Genomic DNA, 14,223 nt, shown 5'->3' with positions numbered 1-14,223 from the left:
GTTTTCTTTACTGTCCACCAGGCCTTTGACATCCTCAAGATCACCCACGGCGTTGATCACCTTTTGGTGGCCGATTTGTTGGTCAAGATGGAAGAATGTCGCTTTGAGATGAATCAATAATTAAATTTGATAATGTAATGTAACATTCAAGGCGGCTGTCATATTTTTTTACCCCCTCTTAACAACAGGTGATGTGATGAGGGCTCCGTGTTTGATGGCAGGACCTGACAACAAATACAGTGTATGTGACATTCTTGTCTCGTTTGTAATCTCGAGATTCCATTGTGGTGAGTCCGTCCAGCGTGTGTGTGGGTGTGTGTGTGTCTGTGTGAGTGTTTATAGCAAAGGCAGCCTCTCAAAACATCCATCCTCCACTCGACACATATCCATCGCACACACTTCCCGTGGTAATCACTGTTATTGTGTGTTATTCCGTCGGTGTGTGTTAAGGCTGAAACGTGTCTGTGATGGAATGTGGTAATGCTTCGCACACGCACACACACACACACACATGGTCGCATGGTTGCTCCTTTGTTAAAAGGATGACAACATTAGCTCTGGGGGGGTAAAGTGTGTGTTTATGGGTTATGGGAGGATTACAGTGACATTGTTTGCTTTTACAAATAAAAGGTTTTGCTTTTCTGACACTTTTCGCTATTGACATGGAAAAGACTAGTTGATTAGTCAGCTGTGAATAAGTGGCACTTTACCATAGTTGCTCAGATTCTTTTATTTTTTTCACCCACAGTATAATAAAATATAAAGAAAGAGCGGTATCAATAAACTTGCCTTTAGAAATATTAATAGTACTCAGTTATGATGAAGAGCTTAATAAAAAGGTTCATTCATACGTTTCAGTTTCCAGTGTTGTTGTTTGTTAATATTTTGTTTTTCCTATTTAGCACAATGAGATGGTCAAAATACCGTCCAAGGTATCTGCTGGTTTATGGAAGTCAAATTGAAAAGTTTTTAAAGGTCAATTCAATCAAATGAAAGAACTCTCATTCACTAAATGGGACGACTAAAATGTCTTAAAATATTTTAAGACATTTTTGCAACAATAATTGTGATTATACTCTTGTATATAAAATAGTACGGTATAAACATCGTTACAGTTATTGGTCCTTGCAGGAAACACCATTTACTAATGGGAATCACGCAAGGGTACATTAAATATCATCACTGTCCTGTGAAAAAGACTTAGTTTTTCTTTCTTTAAAAAAAAAAAAATTTACATAAAAATGTGAACAATGTTTTTCTTTTTAAAAAAATATTTTTACGTGAATGAGGTTTCCCTGTTACAGACATCCCATAAATGTGAACATTTTAAAGAATTACAAAATTGGACATGCGGGTTTTTCACGGCACAGCAACAGATGTTTTCGCAGCATAGAATTGTACAGGAATGCGGAATCATTATAACTTTGAACAGCTGCTTAAAGGATGCTTGAGGATAAGTGTAATTTTCGAGAATAATTAAAGCCCTCGAGACTTTTTATGGATCTGTGGACACTGACCGTTGCCTTTTTAAATCTATTAAATACAATCCCTCATAGTACTATAGTAGCACTTATAATTGAGGTAGACTGTATGAAATGCAAAATCCTGATCCTAAAGACAGCCCTATGATAGAAACATCATGACCTCGATGTCTCTTTTCAATGGTTATTGTTTCCTTCAGCCACTCTTTCTCCCATCAACTGGCAAAGGCCATTAAATCAGATTTACTGTCATTTACTCTCATTGCCTGTCACCATCCCTCTTTCATTCGCCACAACACTTCAAATTACATTCATAACCTCCCTTGGTCAAAACAATGCTCTGCAGATAGAGCCCATACAAAGTGATTGGACCCTTATGCCAGGGATAATCTTTAGTCCACATATTAAAGTCTGCATCGTTGCCCCACAAAAGGGATGTCCGTTCAATGAATGGGGTTTTAAATTCCTTTGTCTCCATGAAAGAGGTAAAACAAGTATGCACGCACACAAACACGCGCGCGCACACACACACACACACACACACACACTGAAAACACAAACCAAAGACCACCAACAAATGGACACAAATTAATTTTCACTGAACTATCCCTGAACTTTGTTCTTCACATTAAACCATCATTTCCCCAAGAACGGATGTCTCCCCAAGCTCCGCCCCCCAGTCAATGAATCCGATGTACAATGACTATATCCCTGTAAATATGTAAAACAAACATACACAAACAATTTAGAGCTCTTCAAAAAATCACTCTAAACTTAAGGGCCCTGTTTTCGTGCCCATTATGTCTATAAATGTGTGCGTGGGTGATGTTTTCTTTCTTTTGGGAATTTCATAGACGTGCGCATTTAGAAACGAGCATTTGCGCCGTTGTGAGAGTGAACACAGCTGCCTTGCTTCCGGTCCAATGAAAGCGACTCCTCTTTCACTTTAAATTCAGTGCGAGAGAAGCAAGGACTGAAAATGACATCACAACTGCTCACAACGACCAATCACGGCTCTGATTCAGAAAACAGGTCTAGACAAAATGGCCGCCCCCAGAGATGGCTAACGAGTGCATTTTCCTGCTTAACTTATATTCCACAAACGCAAAATTAATCAGAATGCCTTGTTTGAACTAGGGGGCCTGCTGGGAACATATTCTTGAAAAAAATATTTGGGTTGACTTCCGCTTTTAGGCTCTTTATACTCGTGCGCAACCCACGCGTGTTGTTTTGAAAATGTGTTGCAGTTTGACTCCAAGTCAGGGGGCTTCGCGACGGCTGTTAGTGACGAGGACACTGCAGGGCGGAATTTCCTCTTCCTTTTTATGGCCAATTCCGGTCGGCAATTTTACTGCCGAGCAACGATCAAAATGACAGTGACAACAATGGATATCGTGCCTGCCATAAAGGGACAGAGATGACTAGACGCATTTAATTGCATTGCGAAAACGATCTGGAAGGTGGCGGCGAATGTGGTACGTGCGTGTGTTGGCTTCTTTAAGATAAGATAAGAATGCCTTTATTGATCCCACAGTGGGGAAATTTTCGTTGTTACAGTAGCAAAGATATAGGTCACACAGGGGCGGCGGCATAATGTCGCCATTAATGTATAACATTGACGGCAAACATTTAGAATCAAACCTATGTAGATATACGCAGTAACATGTGTATATACACATGTGTATACACACCAACCTACATCTACATAAAAAATATGAGGAACACTCATTTCGGCCTGTACATAGTACAGAGGAAAAAATACTCTAAGTGACAGTGCTGCAGTGCTGTAGTGAAATGTAAGGAACAGCATTGGATAAAAATAAAACTAGACTAACAGTAGTGGGGAATGTTGAGTATTGCACGGTATTACAGTAGTGGGGAATATTGGGTATTGCACGATACGAGCTCAGGTGCAGGACTGCACAATTGCACTAATGACCGCCAGTTTGTAGAGACTACACAATGTTCTTGTTAAAGAGTCTGACAGCAGCAGGCAAGAAGGAACGGCGGAATCTCTCCTTTGCACAGCGAGGGTGTAACAGTCTGTCACTGAAGGTGCTATGGAGTGCTGTTAGGGTGCCCTGGAGGGGGTGGTCCGGGTTGCCCAGCATTGATGACAGCTTGGCCAACATCCTCCTGTCCCCCACCGAGTCCACAGAGTCCAGGGAGCAGCCCAGGACAGAGCCGGCCCTCTTGACCAGTTTGTCCAGCCGCTTCTTGTCCCGGGCCGAGACGCCGCCTGCCCAGGTGACCACTCCCTGGAAGATGACACACACATATGTGACAAAACACCCAAGACGCTGCTAAACTAGTTTGCTTCGTAGCAGCAACGAGCTGCGTGGTGGATCCTCTCCTCCGTGGCGACAAATAAATTGCCCTCAACGAACCAAGCCGGGGGAAAAGTGTACGCCATCGCAACATGTGACATAACGGACCAATCATGAGAGAGAATGTGCGTGGCGTCGTATACGCAGCAACAATTTCTGACGTGTGCGCGGCATGTGTCGCCAGCATGTCACACGGCACAACGCGGCGGTCACGTGATGCAATGCAGCAGTTGTCGCCCGCGCCGACGCGCCAGTATAAAGAAATCCTTTAGTCCCCAGTGGTGGTTATAAGCTTGAAAGACCAGTAATTTACATGTAAATAGAACAGCATTTCACAGTTGTTTTTCTGGGTGGGGGTGCAGGTATGTTGCACATACCAGAAACTGCCATTGTTTATTCTGCATGTTGAAATCCATCCACACACACAAATCTAAAACCTTCAAAAAATGGGCACAAAGTGATTTACTCTTACATCAATCCAAACCACAGTCTACATTTTAAAATCCATCATGTCACCCCAAAAAATAGGACTCCCCCCCAATTTATCCAGTTTATAATGACTGTGTCCCCACAAAGCAGGTAAAGAAAGCATACACAAACAAATTGAAAAGACAAGTAAGAGACAATCAACAAATGGACACAGCGTAAATAGCATATTGTTCATTGCCTTTATATCACACCTAACCTTTAGTTTGCATGGCCAAATCCATCATGACTTGAAAAGAGAATGTCGCCCATCAGTCTTGTTCACAATGACTGTCCTACAAAACAAGACTAAAGACACACAGAATGGAAGCAACAAGAGACTTTGCTTTTCACTGCGTTTAGATTACGTAATAATAATTGCATCATTACATTTCTACATTGTCATTCCCAACAATGTTAAAATCAATTGTTACATTCAAAGGTTGAACATATACACTCAGATACACAAATCAAACATGCACATTTCTAAGGCCAAACAGGGACAACAGTCCCTGCAAATTCTTAGCAAATTCTTTCAAATGTCAAAGGCGATGCTCTCCGTGGATTTCACGCAATGGAAAGATCACAGGTTCACTTTTGACATTGAAACACCCGATGCTGTGTCATCAGTGTTTGGAAGACACTCTGACCTTCATATGTGAATGAGCTCGAAGAGGTTTCTAACAGTGGTTCTCAAACCTTATACGCCAAGTACCACCAAATACCCTAAAATACTTTACTCTCCGTGAGCACCACCATGACCAACGTTCAAATCCAGTAGCATAGGAAGCCGAAGTCAACACCAGAAAACAAGACAGCGGGTTTATTCACAAAAAGTTACATAGTTGTATTACGGGCATAGAAATCTATTTTTGTAAACCTCAGTAACATTATACACAGTTTGAGCATTAACACAGCAACTAAATCTAGGAAAATAAAAACATTGTACTTAAGTAATTAATGGTTTAAATGAATCTGTATCCATGTGAACTCTACTTAATGTATTTAAAAGAAGAAGTTTAAGCCACTGTAACATTATGAACGGTTTGAGCATTCAGCGATTTCCTTCGCATTCCATGAGAGGAAGCTCGCCCGCCACTTTGAGAATCACTTTTCCAGAGGATCTAGTACAATGTAATGAGTGATTGGCAGATTGTATTGCATGGGTGTTTTTCCAAGAAAGCAAATGCACGTCAATTTTGTTGAATACATTCCTTTATTTACATTCGGCCATCTTGTTTGTCCACCAACACGCTGTGTCAAAAGACAGTTCCAGCCTCGAATCATGCACAGATTATCACACTTGACACGCTTCTGAATTTTCACTCTGGTCTCCATTGTTGACTCATCCGTTTTGCAGATTGGCACTTATGACAAAAAAAAAAAGTCACACACACGCACTCGTACAAATAACACTGGTCAACAGCAAATATTAATCACAGATGACTGTATGTGTCCCTAAATGTATTTTTCACACAGATTTCAAAAATGTCCCTTTTTTTTTTCTTGCACATCAGGTTGTTGAGATTTTTAAAAAAAAAAAAATCCACCTGTCACTGAACCTAATCCTTAATTCATAAATCATATGAATTCATGGTAAATATATTACGTATGATGTTATTATGATCATATTATTATAAAAACCTGATGTGCTCGAGAAAAGAAACGAGGGCAGATTGGGAATCGGCACAAACAAATGTATCTAGGAAAGCTTGCATCTCTTGAAAAGAAAGTAAAAATGTGTTGACCAGTGTTATCAGTTAACTTGTTTTTTGACATGTAACAAGATGATAACCTAGTTGTAAAATCAGACATCCACGAACATCAGACAGAGATTTATTTGGCCATTAAGCCACCTCGTGAACGGGGTTTTCATAACTTTTTTGTTCAGCGTTTTCCACATTTTCATTTTAAGTCTTGAACCCTTGACATGGCCCAAAAAAAAATAAAAGGTGAGTATGTAAATGATATGTGCATAGTATATACAGTTTAACCACAAATCATTCATACCCTGGTCACATTTTGACTGCAAATTACACCAGAATGGTGCAAATGACTGTTAAATATTGTTAAAAGGCAGTCATTTAAAAAAATGTTCACGTTTTTTTTTTCCAACCTTTTATTTGTTTTACCCTTAACACCATTTTAACTATTTTGACTTCTAGCCAAATTGAATACATTTTTAATATGGAATTGGGTTGCCAAAATATATTTTAACAAAAATAATAGCATTTTTACAGTTGGTTGTCTTTATTGTATCATTTTCAGCTGCAAGATTCAATTCAACAATAAGTATGGCCAGTGTAGGAATCATTTTGGGGTTTAACAGCATATCTAGTATATTTCATGTATTTGGCAAAGTATATACAGTACAGTTATCATTTTTTTATCTCAAATGCATAGTAACCTCGAAACATCGTAAGGCTTAAATAAATACACAATAGCTGAAATAAATAGACTTTGATCCACTATGAGAAAGAAAATAGGAAACATTCCGATGTTGCACTCTCTGTATAAACACATCACAAGGCCAGTTTATCCAACATACATGAGCGTTTCTGCTGTTCCCAGGAGATTACCTCCTGGCTGCCTCCGCATGTGTAGATAAATGACTTTCACTTCGTCAGCCAGCCATGCAAAGGTCCAAAATCTCACACAGTTTGTTTCCTGCTATCCTATGTTACATCATCTCCTCCAATTTGGCATACATACGAACACTGAGGAACAAATCGCTCAGGAAAAGGAGGAGGCTAGCGAAGAAGTATCGAAGCTGCTATAGTGATGTTCAAGATTTTTTTTTTTTAAGGTTATTTCTGACACAGATCACTCTTTCATAGAATTATATTTGTACAAACACTTAGAGCATAAACATCTCAAGCACCATAGAGAAGGCTATAAAATCATGTAAAAGACACGGAACCCAGCAGAGATCACCGCCTCTGAATTTCATCTTTTTCCCTAACTTAAGTCCTTTCATTTCATTATATATGAATACATCATTTTTTCGTCAGAATTTTTGTTTGTATTGATAGGCATGACTACAATGTTTCCATCTATAGATTTTTTTTTTGGCCATAATTCCCTCTTATTCTAATTTCTAGACTTAAACTTGCAACTTTGTCCCAGTGATAATAGCATTAAAAGTAATGTCATACTTATCTAATGGCATTATTCAATTAAACGTAAGCTCCATTTTCCATGACTAATAGATCTTTCATGGCTTACTCCAATTTAGTGCCTCGGAGGCTTTCTTAAATTGCGAAAATGCCGAAGGCCTCATTAGCTGATGTGTTGCAGATACACTGTATGACATAATGTCGAGAAAACGGTCATCTCGATTGAACAGCGGATGTGAGCGGTAACTGCAAAGACGCATCATGTCCCCTAAGTAATACTGAATGCGGCTCTAATCTCTACATGGTCCCATTGCCTTTGGTTATTATAAAACACACACATTGACAATTCTTTGAGTTTCTTTACAAATAGAGCAGAACAACACGGATACAAATAACAGACAAGCCTCGATCGATGGATGCGCCGAGGGGAAAGAAACATTCCTGCGCTGCTTTTTGAACACGGAAAAAGCCATCACATCCCTACGACATCAGTGAGTCGCGTAGGAACGTTTCAAAGTAGAAAGTCAAGCTTAAAACACCATCAAAATAAACAACATTTTTATTTTTTTAACACTGTGCGCTGACTGAAGTTCCATTACATATTTGGTCCCTTTTTAATTATAAATAACCTGTCATTTTTTTATATACATAGTACAGTGTTGCCTCCAGATAAGATTTACCCGACTTTTGAGTTTTTCGAAATGCGCACTGTTGTTCACATGTAAATTGCTAGCAAAAATTTGAAATGTGAGCATTGTATGGTGGAAGTGACTCGGTTGACTTCACAACATGCAGCATTTATGGCATTTCCGTTCATTTCAATAAGGAAAGATGATTTGGGGTACCAGTGTTTTGAGTTGCAAGCACGCTCATGAATGAAGTCAATTCATATCTCAAGGCAACACTGTTCTACTTTTGGAGCTTGGAGTCAGCTGGGTTAGCCTCCGGCTGACCCGTGACCATAATTTAGACGAGCACAATAGAAAATAGATGGACAGATCATAATAGACCCTCACAGCTGGATGAATTTACGGTCTGGAGCTCGGCTCCCACTTAATCTGAACCTGCGCATAAGGATGTTTGACCATATATGGAAACAGCGCCCCACAGTTGTATGTCACATTTCCAGATGGCAATGAATCAATCAAGGATGCTCATCCCTTGTATGTTTTACTATGCTAGCACCGTACCGTATGTCGACAAATTCAAGGAGAGTCTTGGTATTGTTGGAATGTTAACAAGGCACTTTTTCTCATCGAGTTTATTTGTCCTTCTGACTCTAACTTGCTCTTGGTCTTTTTTAATGACTGTACAACGGGGCATGCTGTGGGCCCCCATTTCTTGTTTTTTTAGTTGTTACAGATCCGTATATAAGATGCTATAAAAAAAGGGGGAAAAAAAAGATGGCAGTATGGGTCCTGTGCCGCCAGTTGGTTGTTTGAAAGCTTTCTCGTAAACGGCTTGCTCAGCTCTTCTGTCCTTTCAGATGAACAGACAGGCTCTCCCCAATGGCCAGTTAGCTATCTCAGTACATCTCTAATTGATTCATCCATCACTAGTCCTGCTTACCTACAAGTGGAGAAGAAGTGAGGATTATTGGGTCGGTCTATCATCAGAACCCTTTTTTTTTTTCAAATACAGTATCCCAGACGAGAAGCATTTATTTGGGAGCTGTTTCTATATTGACAGAAAAAGTGATCCGCCAACTCGCTGTGTGGCTACCGATTTCTGGATGACACATCGAAGCAAGTGATCATCATGAGGTGAGCTTTGCAGAAGTTCACTCGATTCTCCAGTTTGTCCGTCACCATCTCCAGAGCTTCCAAATACTCCAGTGAGTCCACCTCGTAGGCCTGCTGTAGCTCGACTGGACGAGAAGAGAAGAGAAAACATCGTCAAGCTTCAGAGTCAAAGGTAACTTTCGTAAAATAACAAAAAAATGCCCGGAAACAAGTGCAGTTTTAGTTCAGTCCTTGTACTATTGGGAAGTTGACCGTCTTTGGGGAAAAATGCTCTGTTAATGTCGCGTAAAACGGAACGCGTGACTTCAGTGTGCCCTACAAGACCTCGGTTCATCAGTATCGTAGGATAAACTCCGATGAGATTGTTTTGCTTTTTCTCTTGACATTTTTGTGACAAATTCCAAAAAAAGGAGAAGTCTCCAAGTCGTGTAAAGAAAAGGCATTACCTGAACAGTTTATCAAGATTTTACAATGGCGACAGTCTCACCTTGGAACGGACTTAAATTTTCACTATTTCATTCCCTTTAAATTCGGCATGCAAGAAGCAGAAACTGACTCGCTGGAGTCCATCGACGCGCGCGAAGTACGTTTATAAGGAACTGCAAGCAACACTCCATGAGTGGATGGTGTAAAGTAGTCCAGGGAAATCACAGGTCACCACTGTGAAGTGGTACTTGGGGGCTGCCTTCAACCCGATCGTTCATGTCCGTGTGTGACCCCAACACAGTTCAAATATACATAGTTTAATTCTCTGTATTATGTTTCAATTTCAGCTGAGTTCGTTTCCACCATTTAACAAAAATTGCATACAACTCAAGATTTAAAAAAAAAAAACACATCTTGAGAAAGCTGGGAATTAAAGCTGGACTACTGTATTGATCCTTTGTATCATATTTCCTGATCTCACACCCAAATGCTTTCTCATACCATATATGGGCGTAGATGTACATGGGATCTGTGGATTGCTGTGATGTATTAATAATACTACTACACATAGTACCAAGTTGAGATTCTGACAATGTTCCTGAACGGATGAATGTCATTCTTCCACCAGCCGGTTGGTGTGATGTCGAGTGACTTGAAGTCCTTTAACACTTAAGTCCAAAATGTCACTTAGTGTTTAATTATGTTGACACCCGATGAGTGTCAAATCATTGATGAGATTTTCATGCACATCCAAGCAATCAGCGATCCTCACTGAGTGTTTCATCACGGCATTAAGTGCTGTTTTGTATTGATTTACTGTAACAATCAGTGGAGGCCGCTGCTTATGTTTTTTTTTTTTTTCGCACCACTTCATCTTTGTAATGAGGCTTTTATGCACTTTAACCCTGCTGTAATGCCCCTCTTTATGTGATTGCGCTGAGAACCTTCCGGATGAGTCGGATCACGTTCTGGCATTGCCATCCTCATTCATCCGAGGAAAAGCAGCGCATCCAGTTTGTTGCCCTCACAATGAACCCTCAAGCAAAGTCACACAGAGGCACATTCGTCACTCTTCTATGGTATCTAATCAAGCTTCTTCATTGAGTGGTCACCCATGACGCTAGCTATTGAGGATGCTGATGTTGTTCATCACCAATGAGCAAGTTCATCATCGCAATTTAGATCATCTCCTAGGTCCTAGGAACAACTGACTTACTGTACGTCTATTCTTCATGTGACTCTTGCAGTTTGTTGACAGGAAAGCAATCCAGTACAGTGTTTTGTGAGGTGATAAGATCTTGAATATGTAGCTGATGTTATCTTGACAGATTTTTTTTTTTTAAATAGACCAAGACAAATGATTTCAAAACGTGTTCCACTATTAATGTGACCTCTAAACTGTTCAACTCAAGTTTGACGAAAAAAATCTAATAAAATCTGAGACTGTAGTCATATCTTTTCACACAAGCCACGGCCCACAGAGGGCTTCCCACAGCATCAGAACGATCTTATTGTTCAAAGGCATCAGTCAAGAGAAGGGAAAATAATTTCCAAGGCATGAAATATACCATAGAACACAGTGAAGACAATAGATATATGAAATAATTGAAATGGTCCTTGTCATTATGGCATGGACTTCACCGTTTCGGTTGAAAACTGTCATACACAACTACTGTACTGTAAAGTTAACGTACACTCAGAGGTCCACGTGTGAGGCTCCAGCATGAGGTGCTGTTTGGTCTGTTCCAGCTCTTTCTTCAAGCACTGGTATTTGGCTCGAACCTCGCTGATGCGCTGCTGACGGTGCTCCAGCAGGCGAAGCTTGCCACTGGCGTACACCGTCCCCTGAAACGCACGCAGCCGCAAAGTGAATGTGCAATCTATTGAGATGACTGGAGCAGCTTCTCCTGTGCTCACACACTTTCATACAATCGCACTTCACAGACTCCTCAGGTCACGTCAGAATGTGTGGCAGCCAAACCCTCAACTATAAATTGCATTTGTCATCCAATATGGGAAATTTGCATAAAAATGTGACTTTCACTTTCAACGATTGGCTTTTATTTAATTAATGAATCAATAATGAATTTCTCTTATACTACTAGACGTCGACAGCTTTTCCCTTAAGACCATCTGGCTGCCGATTGAGGCTGAACTGAAGATGGTTGATGCACCAGAACAGGACGGAAGACAGAGTGATTCCCACCATACTATTGGTCAAGATGTTTATCACTTTGTTCAGTGAAAACAGCAGCTGCACCAAATAATAACGATGTCTGCCACTCAGTCTATTTGTCTCACCTTGGTCCCCACCTTGTCCCTCCTCTTCTGCAAGCGCTCGACGTCATCGATCTCGTACACCTTGATCTCGAAAGCCTCCGCCGTGGCTCCCGGACCTCGTAGGGTTGCAGAGGCAGGCGGCCCCAGCGGTCCGTCCACCCAGCATGCTCCTGGGCTGGAGGAGGAGGATGAAGAGGACGTGGCTGCCTGTTTGGCGGAGCGGTGAGGAGACGTGGAGGAGTCCAAGGTCAGTGCCGGAATCAGCCGTCGACGCTGGAGACCTAAGAATGTGTCATTTAGAGTAATGGTTTTAAAATATAGACATAGAATCTTGTGTTTTGTGTGTGATTTTAGGTTGCACAGTATTTGTATTGTAATGTACATCAGGCAGCACTTGACTAAGTGGATAGCAAATCCGCCACGCATTAAGATCAAATCACTAAGTACTATTCATATTGCTACTGTCCTAAGTAGGGTGGCAGGTGAGCTGGAGCCAAGGTTATTTATTATCGAAAACTAACAAAACAACTAAACCTACTGTAAAACTGAAAAAAAAGTATGAAATGCTTTTTATTTGCTGAAATGTCATCTTACATTTATAAACCTGACTAAAACTATAATTGAAGCGAAAATATCCTCTGTTTTTGTCTTTGTCAATTAATAATCATACATGAACTTTGAGATAAATTTTAAAAGTATTCATTTTGGTAGACTATACATCTACTTAAAATGCATTTAAATTCAGATGATTCTATTATGTGCAGCCACTTAACAAAATAAAATTGAGTAAATTCAACACAATTTTTTCATTGTACTCAGTTGACCGTTACTTTTTTTTACATATTGCACTAGACAAATACTCCATATCATTGCACTAATAACATAACTGCCTAACTTCAAAAAAAAATTGTTTTGCTTTTTTTTTTTCCAAAGTCAGATCTCAAAAATTAGGCAGTTGTGTTACTAGCAAGATGATATATTAAGAACAACTAATACTAAAACTACAGTATTATAAACTAAACTAAAACGACACGTAAAAAAAAAAAATCCAACAAAGTTGCTTTGAAAACTAATTAAAATTGACTGAATTGAAAATAAAGTGAAAATGAAATAAAAACTAACTACAATGAAGTGTCATAATCCTGGATGGAGTTGATCCCAGCTTTGGGTGAGCGGCTGGGTAAACCCTGGACTGATCACAAGCCAATCAAAGAGCACACATACACAAGCAACCATTCACAGGTCTATTCTTTAATTAACCTAACCTATAGTTAATGAGTTAAGACTTTTATTAACCGTAAAACATACACAGTTGAACTAGAATCAAGTAAACATGCCTATTTTACTTTGAGATTTAATTTGAAGTTATTTTGTTAAAGCTGCACTCTTAGTGTGACGCAGAAAGGTCAAGAAGACACACATTTGTATTTCATTATGTAGTAACAAGCAGCGACACCGACAGAATTAGACTCTATAGCGTGTGAAAAAGGTTGGAGGGTGGAGGGAACACGGAATAAAAAATGTAATGACAAGTGGATTTAAGTGCAAGTGAGATTCTGACGGACAAGTGATTAACATTTGTTGGCTCATGCATCACATTCCACCTCTACTAAAGCTCACTTTTGCAACTGGCTTTACCACGGGGCACACTTTCTTGCCAGTGAGCAAGCTTTCAAAAATGCGAGCAAATCCAGACGTGACACCGCCTGGTAGGAGGTGATTCTACACTCCAGTACCACGCAGAAAAGGTTATTCCAATTTAAGTCAATAGTCAGACGCACACTGCGCTGAGGTGCCTGTGACAAAGCCGATTTGATGCACGTATCCATTGTCATGCTCAAGCAGTGGCGTGTGAGTTGGCAGCCATATTAAGGCTCCTGCGTAATGTGCTCGTGAATGTAGATTCATTATAGCCAGCAGCAGCAGTTCCCCTCTACCATTTCACACATGGTTGGCCGAGGTCACCTTTCCTACCTGACTCCTTGTGCAAGCACATTCCTTGCACAGCACACGCACACGCACACGTACACGTACACGTCTTTTTATTTCTGCTTTCACCGCTTTTTGACGCCCCTAAGACTACACTTTGTCACTATGTGGGCTTTTACAGCTTCCAATCGATCGTCTGAAATACTGGTCGGAAGCTCAATTCTTATTTGCTGCTGGAAATGCTGAGTGAGCATGTTAGGGTTGCACTTCAAAAAGTGAGATTATTACAATGCTACATTTGAGAGGTTATGCTCTATAGACTGATTATACAAAGTAGTTGTACTTTAACAAGAATATGGATGAATTATTACGAGATGAGGAATAATTGACTGTGTTCAAACGACCAATGCACAACATCTTTGTAATTAATCATGTACATGGCAAGGGTAGGCCAAGT

General features: G+C 40.1%; 2 protein-coding genes across 8 annotated transcripts in view; one reads left to right on the top strand and one right to left on the bottom strand.

Moving 5' to 3' along the window:
• The window catches only part of smyd3 (SET and MYND domain containing 3), a 53,378-nt gene extending 52,528 nt beyond the window's left edge, over nucleotides 1–850 (top strand). For all 4 annotated transcript variants that reach the window (XM_086026057.1, XM_086026055.1, XM_086026053.1 and 1 more), the window contains one exon: nucleotides 22–850. In XM_086026057.1, the coding sequence (XP_085882183.1) occupies nucleotides 22–120 (99 nt within the window). In that variant the 3' untranslated portion in view covers nucleotides 121–850. The remainder of the gene's footprint in view (nucleotides 1–21) is intronic.
• Nucleotides 851–5,495: 4,645 nt separating this feature from the next.
• The window catches only part of kif26ba (kinesin family member 26Ba), a 79,570-nt gene continuing 70,842 nt past the window's right edge, over nucleotides 5,496–14,223 (bottom strand). For 3 of the 4 annotated variants that reach the window (XM_086026349.1, XM_086026351.1, XM_086026350.1), the window contains exons 26-28: nucleotides 11,859–12,118; nucleotides 11,252–11,402; nucleotides 5,496–9,256 (exon numbers count right to left, since the gene is read on the bottom strand). In XM_086026349.1, coding sequence (XP_085882475.1) covers nucleotides 9,108–9,256; nucleotides 11,252–11,402; nucleotides 11,859–12,118 — 560 coding nt within the window. In that variant the 3' untranslated portion in view covers nucleotides 5,496–9,107. The remainder of the gene's footprint in view (nucleotides 9,257–11,251; nucleotides 11,403–11,858; nucleotides 12,119–14,223) is intronic. The other variant, XM_086026352.1, reaches the window with a different exon arrangement.

This window comes from Filicampus tigris, chromosome 3, assembly GCF_054856515.1.
Source record: "Filicampus tigris isolate MCC_2025a chromosome 3, RoL_Ftig_1.0, whole genome shotgun sequence".
Classification (NCBI taxonomy): Eukaryota; Metazoa; Chordata; class Actinopteri; order Syngnathiformes; family Syngnathidae; genus Filicampus; species Filicampus tigris.
The sequence above is the reverse complement of the archived record's forward strand: the minus strand, read 5'-3'. Positions and strand labels throughout refer to the sequence as shown.